Raw genomic sequence first — 14,129 nt, forward strand, 5'->3', positions numbered from 1 at the left:
CTGGAATGGTTCCAGAGGACTGGAAAATCGCAAATTTTAAGAAGGGATGGAGGCAGAAGACGGGAAATTATAGGCCAGTTAGCCTGACTTCAGTAGTTGATAAGATGTTAGAGTCCATTATTAAGGATGAGGTTTCGGAGTACTCGGAAGCTCATCAAAAAATAGGCTGAAGTCAGCATGGTTTCCTTAAGGGGAGATCTTGCCTGACAAATCTGTTGGAATTCTTTGAGGAAGTAAGAGGCAGGAAAGACAAAGGAGAGTCAGTGAATGTTGTTTACTTGGATTTTAAGATGGCCTTTGGCAGGGTGCTGCACATGAAGCTGCTAAACAAGACAGGAGCCCATAGTGTTACAGGAAAGTACTAGCATGGATAGAAGATTGGCTGAAAGGCAGAAGGCAAAGAGTAGGAATAAAGGGGGCCTTTTCTGGTTGGCTACTGGTGACTAGTGGTGTTCCGCAGGGGTCAGTGTTGGGTCTGCTACTTTTCATGTCATATGTCAATGATCTGGATAAGTTTGCAGATGATACAAAGATAGGTGGAGGGGCAGGTAGTGTTGAGGAAGCAGGGAGTCTGCAGAAGGACTTGGACAGGTTGGGAGAATGGGCAAAGAAGTGGCTGATGGAATCCAGCGTAAGGAAGTGTAAGGTCATGCACTTTGGGAAGAGGAATAAAGGCGTAGACTATTTTCTAAACAGTGAGCAAATTCAGAAATTGGAAGTCCTAGTGCAGTATTCCCTAAAGGTTAATTTGCAGGTTGAGTCAGTAGTAAGGAAGGCAAATGCAATGTTAGCATTCATTTCTAGAATATAAAAGCAAGGATGTAATGCTGAGGCTTTATAAGGCATTGGTCTGACCACATCTGGTGTACTGTGAGCAGCTTTGGGCCTCATATCTAAGGAAGGATGTGCTGGCATTGGAGATGGTCCAGAGGAGGTTTACAAGAATGATCCCGGGAATGGAAGGGTTAACATATGAGGAGCATTTGATGGTTCTGGGCCTGTACTCACTAGAGTTTCGAAGGATGAGGGGGGATCTCATTGAAACCTACCGAACATTGAAAGGCCTGGATAGAGTGGATGTGGAGAGGATGTTTTCAGGAATGGGAGAGTCCAGGACCAGAGAGCACAGCCTCAGAATGAAAGGATGTTCCTTTAGAACAGAGATGAGGAGGAAGTTCTTTAGCCAGAGAGTGGTGAATCTGTTGAATTCATTGCCGCAGATGGCTGTGGAGGCCAAGTCATTGGGTATATTTAAAGCAGGGGTTCATAGGTTCTTGATCAGTGAGGACATCAAAGGTTACGGGGAGAAAGCAGGAGAATGGGGTTGAGAGGGAAAAATAAATCAGCTATGATCGAATGGCAGAGCAGACTTGATGGGCTGAATGGCCTAACTCTGGTCCTATGTCTTATGGTTTTATGCTCTAAATAACTTTTTATGTGGAAATGATCTCTGATTAGCAGATTATTGGTAGGGCCTTCGTTATGTTCACTTTCGATTACTTCAATCCAGAAAGAGTTAGTTCAGAAAATGACAGCCTCCACTTCTTCCACTACCTGGCAAGAACTGAGACATTTGTTTTCTCTACTCATCCACTGTCCTTGACTTGTTCCAGCAAGCTGTTCGGCAGAGTTTTAATTTCTTCAGGCCAACACCTGGTCATTCTCATAAAACCTGCACCAGCGTTTTCTGGGAGAGAAGCCAAGAGTCTCTGCACAGGTGCTAATTGTAGCGGGTATCAGGTCTGTTCAGATACTGTGGATTCTCTGAAGCTGCTTTTGATTTGGGATTGTCAAATTGGCTGTCAGGTTTTGTCTGGGGACAGCCAACTTTATGGGGTTGATGTGACCTTTACTACTAATTATCTTGTGGCAACATTTCTCTTGCTCCATTATTTTGGGTCCAAGCTGATGAGGGTAACAGAGGACTAGGTGATGGTCATTCCAACAGTCATCGCTATCTGTAATGGCACGGGTGACAGTCCAGAACTTCATATTGAGTATTGAGGAGTGGAAGTTGCCTGTGAGTAACTTTCCCTTCTATCCATCCTCTCATGATCCCTTTCATCTTCCAATTCTTCCCATCCCTGAATCTACTCCTCTTCAGTGACCCCGCCCCATCCCATAGCATTGTCCAGCCTTCTTGCACTCTTCCAACCCTCTCTTACATCCTCCCCATAAGGTCCCTCCTTCCTTCCCTGTACTGGGCACCCCCACATCGCACTTTTTTGTGGCCCTTTGCCCCCCCATCTACACTGACTTCAACCCACCTCAGCACCAAATTCCTCCTGAAGCCTTCGTATACTCTTCAACTCTAAGAGAAAGACCATGTGCTGACATTGAACAGCATTCTCTCAGAAATACGATAAAATGAACTCTTGACCTCATAATCTATCTCGTTATGACCTTGCACCTTATTGTCTACCTGCACTGCACTTTCTCCATAACTGTAACACTTTATTCTGCATTCTGTTATTGTTTTACCTTGTACTACCTCAATGTACTGTGTAATGAATTGATCTGTGTGAACGGTGTGCAAGACAAGTTTTTCACTGTACCTCAGTACATATGGCAATAATAAACCAATGCCAATTCCAATTTCAATAGGCAAGGCCAAGGAGCAAGGTGCCTGATGACTGTGGCCTCGTTGGTAGGTGGGTTTATTGGGGTTAGGTAGGGGGGGAGGCAAGGTAGGCCTGTCTCTCTCAATGCTCCTCCTGTTCAATCAGCCCTCTTCGACTCTTTTCCTCCTTAATCCACCCCCAGTCTCCCACCACTTTCCAGCTGTTGGCTGCTCAATTTGCAGCACTGAATCTCCCAGATAAACCATGGGGAAATCTGCCTGCCTCGCGCTACCTAGTGTCAGCAGATCACAGTCTCCCAATGCTCAGATCAGCTGTCACTGATTGTGAGTTCAGTTACCACCATGGCTACCTTTCAACTCATAAGGCCTCTGTTTCAGGTGTTGCTTTTAAACTCATGCAGTGCAAATAACATTTTCTATCCTAATTATATTTCTGTATTCCCACCCTAAGTATTTCCTGTTTCTGTGTAGAAAGAGTCTTACAATTTGATGAAAAAGATGTGGTGACAAAGGTCTTTGTGAGCAGCATTATCTTCAGATCCCAGGTGTTGTTCAGAAAGACTGTTAATGATCTCATCAGGAGCACAAAGTGGACATTTCCTATTGCATCTTCTGCAGAAAGACTAAATATTGCAAACTCAGTGTGGGTGGATATTAAGCTTTGAGAGGGCGACAAAAGGAATGGAATATAGACTAAGGTAACTGCACAGCAAGGTGGTAGATTCAGTACAATGTGGGGAAATATGAGGTTATTTAATTAGGTAAGATCAATGGGAAACTTTTTTTTAAATGGTGAAAATCTATTAAATTTAAATTTTCAATTTTTAAAATTTTATTTACAGCGTGGTAACATACCCTTCCGGCCCAACGAGTCCGCGCCGCCCATTTTAAACCCAGATTAACCTACTCGTACGTCTTTGCAATGTGGGAGGAAACCGGAGCACCCGGAGGAAACCCACGCAGACACGGGAGAACATACAAACTCCTTACAGACAGTGACAGGAATCGAACCCCGATCGCTGGCGCTGTAATAGCATGGCGCTAACCGCTACTGTGCCAAAACTTGGGATTTCCAATATAGAGGGAATATAGGAAGTTAAAATATGGAAACAGCAATTAGGGAAGCAAATGGTATGTTGACCTTTAAGGTTAACATTTCAAGTTAATGACTTTTCGTTAAGAACAGTCATTAATTAAATTCATATAGTAATCTGGGGAGAATATCAACAATTGCATTTGCTTTGATGAATGATACACAATCATATATTCAAACTGTGCCCACCTTCGCATCTTTGAAGTTGCCATTGTTAGAATTTCAGCTTCAGAATTTAGGATTGTCAATAATGTTTTGCGATTTGGACCAAGAACAAAAGATCTATCTGACAGGAACTAATGGAATGTATTCACACCAAAGATAATTGCAGACACTTCCTTCTCTATTGGTATATGTTTCATGATAGGCTGTTTGTGCCCATCATCCATAATATGACTAGTGACAGCACGTACACTGTAACTGGAATCATTGCATGGTAGCTTGAGGCTTCTCCTTGGTTCATGGTGAACCAGTTGAGATTCTCCCAAACTGCATCCAACTGTGCTTACATTGACTCATAATACTTCAGGTTGTACATTGGCCAATTGATTTGTCATTCTTGTTAAGAATTTGGTGCAATGATGTTAGCATCATCATTGAGTCGAGCAAGAATCTGAAATAATATTCAATCATTCGCATAAAGGAGCAAAGTTCTGTGAAATTCTCTCAACAGTTGGTTTTCATGACAGTATCAATGTTGTCTTTAACAGGTTTCAGCCCATTAAAATCAATCTTTAGACCAAGCAACACCACGTCTGACAATATGATGGTGCACTTCAACCATTTCCGTTTCACTTTGTGATGGTAGAGACACTTGAGCATTTCCCCCAAAATATGTAGATTATCCTCTACACTAGCGACTGCAAGAAGAGAACCTGTAACCTGCAAAATATTGTTTATCATGATGTGGAAATTATTAAATGACCATTTGACTCCACAAGGCAATTTATTGTAGGAGTTCCACCTACTATGCTTATTGATTGTAAGGTACTTCTGTTTTACTGTTACCATACACATCCAGTTACACATAAGCATCCAACTGGTTAAGCTATGTAAGGAACCTGGATCCTGGCAATTGTGCATACAGGTCCTGGGAAGCTGGTAAATAATTTTCTTCACTGTTGACTGTCAGACTTAAAATTAGCTTGTAGTCACTGCACAATCTTACTGTTTATCTGCTTTTGGTACTGTTGGAGGTACCAAATCACAATTAGCTACTGTGATCAAAACTCCCATTTCTTTCCAAATTCTTAAGGTTTTCTTTCACTTGGCTCTTCAAGGAATAAGGAACTGGCCTTGGTTTTCCATAAACAGGTGTATCCATAAATTTGCCTTGGATCCAGTAATTTCTGTGTTGGTATAGTCCACCACAGCTACTGGTAACTCAAGACCCTAGCCAGCATAGTATACCCAAACTTCTCCTGATTGTCTTACTAAGGGGAGGTGATGGAACAGCATGATGTAGGTCAGCTTTCCGACAGTGGAACAATCTACAATTGTGTCATACTGTACTATCAATGACTTGCCATTGTTCAGGACTGGGAGAAGGCTACAAGTTCAGTGTCATCTCAATCATTGTAATTTAGTGCAAGTTCTATCTTCGGGGTGGTTTTATGAGAATCATATTTTTCCCTTGCCTTTGTTACATTAGAAACAAAACTCTTACCTTTTGCCTTGTGTTTTGATTTGCTGGTTGCTCCTATGCGTCCGTTCTTCTAAACTGAGTAGCACTTGGACACTTTAAATTGTGTGGGGAATGATTACCAGTGCAATAGTAACACAAATATGTGCCACTTGGGTCACATGATGAAGTTTTAGGAGTTGACCTTTGACTGTAGTTTTACATTGGCTGGTAAAAGACAGGATTTCCCGGCATTTTTGGCTGTTATCTCCATGGAAGTCACAATCCTACAAGTCAAATTGAATGTGAGGCACTTTGTGCTTAGTAGGTTAGACTGAGTCCTCAAACCTCTTAATGTGCAATCCACAAACACACCAAGTCTATAATAACTGTGGGATCTCAAATACTAACAGAATATATAGAATAAATGGCAGTGATCTCAGGATTTTTGAGGTACAGAGGGACTTTGGGGTGCAAGTTCATAGCTCTCTGAGAATGACAGCACAGGTGGATGAGGTAGAGAAGAAGGTATTTGGCGTGCTTGCCTTCATATGCCAAGGCATTGAGCATCAGAGTTAGGATGCCATTTTTCAGCTGTACAAAACATTGGTCAGGCCACACTTGGAGTATAGTGTACAGTTCTGGTTGACACACTACAGGGAGGATGTGGTAGCGTTAGAAAGAGTATAGAATAGATTCACCAAGATCTTGCCTGGAATGGTGGGCTTTACTTATAAGGAGAGATTGGATAGGCTGAGTTTATTCTTATTGGAACATTGGAGGCTAACGAGTGACCTTATTGAGGTTTATAAAATTATGAGGGGCACAGATAGGGTAGATAGAGTCTTTTCCCAGGGTAGGGGAGTCTAGAGCTAGAGGACACAATTTTAAGGTGAGAGGGGAAAAACTTAAAGGAGATCTGAAGGGCAAGTTTTTCACGCAGGGGGTTGTGGTTATATGGAATGAATTGCTAGAGGCAGATACAGTTATGGTATTTAAAATATTTGGACAGATACTTGGATAAAAAAGAAGTAGGAGGATATGAGCCTAGTGGGGACAAATGGGATTAGCATAGATGGGCATCACGATTGACATGACCAAGTTGGGCTGAAGGGCCTGAATCTGTACTGTACAACTCTATGACTTTATAACTTGAAAGGTCTTTCAGGAGGACAATATAATCACTCATTGTTTCTCCCATGTTCTGATTACGTATGCCATATTTATAGATTTCTGCTATATCAAATAGTTGAGGGTTGCAGTACTCTTCTGAACTAGTTCTGCAAATAGCCTTTGATTTCTGTGGAGCTACTATCTTAGTGAGTGCACAATACATGCCAGAGCTGATTTCTGTGTCTTTTGTTCCCTTACTGCAGTATTTTCAGAACTGTCTTCTATGTTAACACAGCTGTGAAAAACATTTCCATCCTCTCCATATAGGATGTGAACAGTTCACACACTTTGTTATCCATTTCCAGGTGTCTGTGAAGTCAGTTTATGTTTGAACTGCCACTTTCCTTCTTTTAACACTAAAACAATGCCGCAGCTCTCATCTCCTATGTGTTTGCACACTACACCCAGAAAATCCCACTATGTTGTAGGCTAACTCCTCTTGATTTCCATTAATTTATACTTTAATTCAACTTGTGTGGATTAAAGAATAACTGTCGCTGCACTCCATATCTCTCTAAATTAATCCCTTACGGTACCTGTGCAGATGTACTCACTAAGCCTCTACCCTGAAGTTTCAAAATTCAGTGACTTCTTCACCATTTTCACCTCACCATTATGGAGACTCTGCCCCTAGGATGGGTGAGATCTAAGAATGATCCTTTGGATTCCAACAACAACTTTTTCCTTCACAACTGTTCCCACCAGTGCCAATTCGCAATGGCAGTTCAGAGGATTACCACCGTTGATTGTAATTTTTTTGGAATGGAACGTGGGCTATGCACAACGTCGTCGACAGGAATTTTGATCTAAAGCTTTGCTACCAAGGTACTTGAACCTAACACTCTCAATTTAGAAGTCTGATGCTCTACCAAGTGAACTCTTCATGTGTTAGCTGGTGTGGAATGATTGTCTCACGTTAAAGAAGTCACACACAGTCATCTTTCATTTTTCAATTTAAAGTTTAGGATCTGGAACATTAGAACCCTCATGGACAGTTCCCAAAATATCTACAAAACACAACGAACTTCTGAACAATCTAGTCTAGCAACAAAGCACAGCAACACATGGTGCTTATGTCTTATGTACACAAGATGATGTTATTATATTTTATTATCATGACTTATTTAAATACACTACAGTGGCAAGTTTTAAAAGAAAATGAAAAACACTAACTTTTTAAAAATGCGAGGTAAAGTATTTTAAAACACAGAAAGAAGGACTGAACTAAACTCATTTTTGGATAATAATTTATGCAAGTGATATGCATATAAATTAGATTGAAATACTTATTTTCATCTTAAAATGGAAATAAGACCTGAGGGAGTAACATTATCTGGTAGATCCAGAACTCTGTGTACTTGTTTGGGCAAATATTTATGTGTTAAAGACAGAATGCAAGGAAAGGGCTGAAAGAATGAACCAATGTGAATGGTAACACTTGGAGATTCCAAGGATTTCATAGATAAGCTTGCACTTTCATATTAGTGGAGATGGCATTCTGGTGTTTTGGGGGAATGTTACAATCATAAGATTAAATACTTCTGTGGTATCTGCTATTGACAGTTTAATCTGTGTTAGCCATTTTGCTAGATGTTTCTTTTTTTGCTTTTTCTAGAGGAGAATGATGAACAAATTTGTTTTGGCCTCAGTAGATCACTGGTGGGTGTATTGCAGAGACCGTAAACAGCCACAACTTTTAGAATCTCAAATCTGTTTAATTTTCTTATTTTCAACTAGAACACATACACTAATGCTGATAAATTGCTGGAGGCAGCCGAACAGCTCGCTCAGACTGGAGAATGTGATCCTGAAGAAATCTATAAAGCTGCACGGCATTTAGAAGTCCGGATTCAGGATTTTGTTCGAAGGGTGGAGCACAGGAAACTTCTGCTGGATATGTCAGTGTCATTTCATACCCACACAAAAGAGGTAATATACAATGTTCTATTATATTATTCTCTTTAGCACTTAAATTACCATTGACACCACCATAAGGGATATTTTATAATATTTCTCTTGTGGCAAGGGCCTTGTAAAAGTCCAGAATGATTTGTAAAATTGGGATTGCTGGTCCATATGCTGGGGGAAATCTTTGATAAAATCTTCAGATTGAATAAAGTTGTTTTGTGAGTCCAACAGAGCACCAGCAGAAGTGTAAATGTTATATTAGTATTTCAATTTCATGCATTCTTTGTGGGATCAATTGTTGGCACTTAGTTCAGCTTTATGAAAATCAAAAAAGCTAGATGCTGGAAATCTGAAATTAAGTTTCTTCAGTCTGAGACACTTAACTGCTTCTCTTTTCAAAGATGCTGCCTGTCCTGCTGAATTTTTATTTCATCTTTATGAAATGGCCATAAACATAAATCCTGTGACTTTGCCTGTAATGCAAAGGCTCTTAACAGATTATTGCAACTGAGCTTTATTAAAAACAGTGGAGGAGGAACTCATTTTTCAAAAGCAAAATATTGGTAGGTGATGGAGATCTAAAAACTAAAAATAACACCATAAATACTCAGCAGGTCAGGCAGCAACTATGGAAGAGAGAGAGAGAATTAACATCCCATGTCAATGACCTTGCATCAGAAATGGGAAAAGTTGGAGATAACACAAGTTATAACACGCAGAGAAAGGGGAAAAAGCAGAGAGAAAAGTGAAAGCCTGTGATTGGATGGTGAAGCCATTAGTGAATAACAAAGGATGAGTCAGGAAGAGGTGTGAATGAGAGAAGACAAGAGAAATCAAATCAAAGGGGGAAAAAAGCCACACATGCTGAAAAGGTAAAAATGAAAAAGCTGGAATTACTAATTATCTGAAATTCTTGAATATAGTGTTGAGTCTAAAACAATGAAAAGATCAAGTCCTGTTCCCAAAGTTTCTGCTGAGCTTTAATTAAAAACAGAAAATGCTGGAAACACTCAGCAGGTCAGTCAGCATCTGTGGGGAAAAAAAACAATTAATATTTGTGGTTGCCTGTGGTTTCATGGAAAGGTGCCGTAAGAAGGGGAGTGTGTATTGATGGAAGTGGAAGAGTGAATCAGAATATTTCACAGAACAACAGTGCAAATGGTAAGCCCACTGGAGAGGAGAGCAGAACAATTTCAGGGTGGGATATCGAGAAGTCTCATTGGAGAGGGAAGCAGAACTTCTTCCCTTTCAGTATTCCAAAGAGCACTGCAGCTGAATCTGAGAGCTGATTTCCTCATAAATGCTAGAGATTCTCAGCAAAAATGAGCTCTGCTGTTGGACTGTATGGGGAATACTGCTGTGGAATGTTTTCACAAATAACAGCACCACTGTCAGTTCTGAATTTTCATTGTACCTTCAAATCACTTTGCTGATCCCAAATTAGTTATATTGCCATACCTGCAGTTAGAATTACAGTTTCTCTTGTTTAATATTTACTCTTGAAGTCCATTCACTTTGCTAATTGTAATCTCTGACTCTTAATACCCCTCATTTGGTTGAACAAGTTGTAGCATGGTTTTCGTTGAGAAACTCTTGATAGATAGCAGCCCATTGTACTCTCACTGGGAATTAGTGTAGTCTTTGTAGAGAGTTACCAATGTTGTAAATATTTACTGGACATTATGCTGTCAGGCTTTAAAATGTGCCTCGGTCGACTGATAACCTAGGTACTGCAAAGTCTGAAATGGATTTAATAAATTGAATCTGTTGCTGAATATTCTGTCTTCTATTGGCTTGAGTGAGTAAAGAGCAACAGCTTGTGTTTATATAAAACTTTTACCATTGTAAAACCATAGAACCATAGAAAACTACAGCACAGAAAACAGGCCATTCAGCCCTTCTAGTCTGTGCCGAAATATTATTCTGCTAGTCCCATTTACCTGCCCCCAGCCCATACCCCTCCAGACCTCTCTCGTCCATGTATCTATCCAATTTACTCTTAAAAGTTAAGAGCGAGCCCACATTTACCACATCAATAGAACCATTATCATCCATAGGTGCTTCAGGGATTTGAGTAAAATTTAACACCAAACCACACATTCCAGAGAATTTCAGAGGCTAGGCTATAGGCATTTGAAAACATGCAACCAGTTGTGGAGCATCCAAATTGAAGAAACCAGAGAATCTGTAACAGACATATGATAGAGAGTCATACAGTCATACAGCATGGATACTGCTCCCTTGACCCAGTGAATCCAAGCTGACCATCAAGCACCCATTTACACTATTCAAGCACTAATTCAATTTTATTCCCCCGACTTTTCCATCAACTCACCCCAGTTTCTATCACTCACCTACACTCTCTGGGCAATTGACAATGGCCAATTAACCTGCCAACCTGCATGCCTTCGGAAAATGGGAGAAAACCAGGGTACCCAGGAGTAACTTCACACAGACATCAAGATCAATGTAGGACAGTGGTGCTGAGGTAAAGGATCAGCTATGAACTTAGTCAATAGCAGAGCAGGCACAAGGGGCTGCAAGTCCCTCTCCTGTTCCATTTCATATGCCACTTTTATTCTCACTCAGGGAAAGAGAAGGTTTACTCCTGGACTTTCCTTCCCCAAAAATTGCATCTCAAGCATTAAATCATTAGTTAAAATATTTAGATTTTAATGAATAACCAACACAATTATATGACATTAATTTACAATTTATTTATTTAAACCACTGAAGCCAAATAATAGTAATAATGCTATTGTAATGTCATCTCCACTAAAATACCAGACAGAGCTGCATCACTCAATGGCGTAAATTAACCAATTATATAAATCTTTGTAAGACTCTAGAAAATAATATCACTAGATATTAGATATTCAGATGCAGATATTCAGCAACATGCCACTTATGCAAAATGCTCCACCCTGATATAAAATAGCTTTGTCTGAATGAGAGACAGGTTTATCAAATATAATGTTGGTCATCTGTTGAATAACTACTGCTGTCAGCTAAAGAATTGTAAAGAAAAGCAGCTAATGGCATAGATGTACATTTGAGTGAACTGGTCATCACAGCCTGTAACAATTCAAGATTGGCAAATCAAGGACTTATTTTTGTTCTGTCTTATTTATCAAACCATTTGTCATATGTACGTTTCAGTAATTGAAAGTAATTAGATCATTTATGTCCACATGTATTCTTTCTGAAACTTGCCATTATTGAAACTATTTTGTTTACCTTCCTGAAGTTGGGGTTCTGATTTAAAAGTATTTCTTTGTCAAAAGTCCACATAATACAGCAGAGTGTCCCCTCGTAGATCAGAGTTGCAGACAAAATGGTGCAAAATGAGGAAGTTCAGTCAAGTTTTCCTGTCCTAGTGCTATATCTTCAAATAGAATTGTACCCAGTTCTTGTCACTACCCAAGGAATCAAGGGGTGTAAAGTTAATGCAGGAAAATTCAACTGTGCTCCTATTAAATGGCAGCATAAGCACAAGGGGCCAAATGGCTCTTTTCTTGTATTCTTTCCTACATGTATGGACATACAATACAACAATCACACCACACGCACATCACTAGTCAGTGTACACACCACACATGAAAGTGCAGCAGTTAATGCTGCTGCCTTGTATGTCCAGGGACTTGGGTTTGATCCTGATCATGAGTGCTGTTTGTATCCAGTTTGTACTTGTCCCTTGTCTATGTGGGTTTCTGCTTGGTGCAGTAGTTTCCTTCCACATCCCAGACATGTGCTGTTAGGTTAGTTGTCCACTGTAAGTTAATTATTAGTGTAGAAAAGTGCCAAAAGAAGGCATTAGTAAGGCGTTTGATAAGGTTCCTCATGGAAGGCTTATTCAGAAAGTCAGGAGGCATGGGATCCAGGGAAACTTGGCTGTGTGGATTCAGAATTGGCTCGCCCATAGAAGACAGAGGGTGGTGGTAGATGGAGCCTATTCTGCCTGGAGGTCGGTGACTAGTGGTGTTCCACAGGGATCTGTTCTGAGACCCCTCCTCTGTGATTTTTATAAATGACTTGGATGAGGATGTGGAAGCGTGGGTTAGTAAGTTTGCTGATGATACAAAGGTTGGTGGTGTTGTGGATAGTGTAGAAGGTTGCTGTAGATTACAACAGGATATTGATAGGATGCAGAGCTGGGCTGCGAAGTGGCAGATGGAGGTCAACCCGGATAAGTGTGAAGTGATATACTTTGGGAGATCGAATTCGAAGGCAGAATACATGGTTAATGGCAGGACTCTTAGCAGTGTGGAGGAACAGAGGGATCTTGGGGTCCACGTCCATAGATCCCTCAAGGTTGCCACACAGGTTGATAGGGTTGTTAAGAAGGCGTATGGAGTGTTGGCCTTCATTAGTCGGGGTATTGAGTTCAAGAGCCGCGAGGTGATGTTGCAGCTCTATAGAACTATGGTCAGACCACACCTGGAGTATTGTGTTCAGTTCTGGTCGCCTCATTATGGGAAGGATGTGGAAACTTTAGAGTGGGTGCAGAGGAGATTTACCAGGGTGTTGCCTGGATTGGAGAGCGTGTCTTATGAGGATAGGTTGAGCGAGCTAGGGCTTTTCTCTTTGGAGAGAAGGGGGATGAGAGGTGACTTGATAGAGGTGTATAAGATGATAAGAGGCATAGATCGAGTGGACAGTCAGAGACTTTTTCCCAGGGTGACAATGGCTAACATGAGGGGACATAATTTTAAGGTGATTAGAGGAAGGTATAATGGGGATGTCAGGGGTAAGTTTTTTTACACAGAGAGTGGTGGGTGCGTGGAACGCACTGCCAGCAGAGGTTGTGGGGACAGATACATTAGAGACATTTAAGAGACTCTTGGACAGACACACTAGACACATGAATGATAGAAAAATAGGGGCTATGTGGGAGAGAAGGGTTAGATAGATCTTAGAGCAGGATAAAATGTCAGTACAACATTGTAGGCTGAAGGGCCTGTACTGTGCTGTAGTGTTATACACACACACACACACACACACACACACACATGTGTGTATATATATATATATATATATATATATATATATAGAACCAAAGGGGATTTGATGAGAATGTGAGAGAGAATAAATTACAGGGCTACATAGGAAAGGGGAATGAGACTAATGGGATTGCTCTGCTGAGAGCCCACATGGACCTGATGGGATGAATGGCCTATGTTGAACAAATAGGTAAAATTTAATAGCCTGCTCACAAAGAATGGTTTCTTGGATAAAGGACTACATGGTGCTTGGTTTTAGCAACTCGACATCAGTCGGATTACAGAAAGTTTTGATGTAACCAGGTTGGCTTTGATGACAAAGGTTTTATTTTACTGTGTTCAAAGTTATGAATTTTCCATTTGAAGGAACAGCTGAAAACTTGTCAATATTATTTGACATGACATTTTATAGACTTCTGACTCAGTTGTGAATAACCTCTTTTATTCCATGAACTTCAAAATAATAAGGAAGATTTTGCATTATATGCCAAGATCCTATGCTAATTTTCTATAATTTTAAAGGAATAATAAGTACCTTACAGAAGAGTTCCTACAATGTAATAAATTACAATGTATATCTGAATTCTGACATTCATCCAGATCTTCAGTTAGTTTTATAATGGGTACAGTTTGCTTTAAATTGGCATTTTTAAGTACAGATATAGATTGTGCAATGTCAGCAGATGCTGTGGACGTGGTTATTAAATATCACTGATGATATTTATGGTGAAAGATTTGGATGCTGCCTAAAAT

General features: G+C 40.3%; 1 protein-coding gene across 1 annotated transcript in view; it reads left to right on the forward strand.

The window, feature by feature from the left end:
* The window catches only part of LOC127574135 (kalirin-like), a 500,886-nt gene that overhangs the window by 278,314 nt on the left and 208,443 nt on the right, over positions 1 to 14,129 (forward strand). The window contains exon 11 of the mRNA XM_052022913.1: positions 8,206 to 8,397. Coding sequence (XP_051878873.1) covers positions 8,206 to 8,397 — 192 coding nt within the window. The remainder of the gene's footprint in view (positions 1 to 8,205; positions 8,398 to 14,129) is intronic.

This window comes from Pristis pectinata, chromosome 1, assembly GCF_009764475.1.
Source record: "Pristis pectinata isolate sPriPec2 chromosome 1, sPriPec2.1.pri, whole genome shotgun sequence".
Classification (NCBI taxonomy): domain Eukaryota; kingdom Metazoa; phylum Chordata; class Chondrichthyes; order Rhinopristiformes; family Pristidae; genus Pristis; species Pristis pectinata.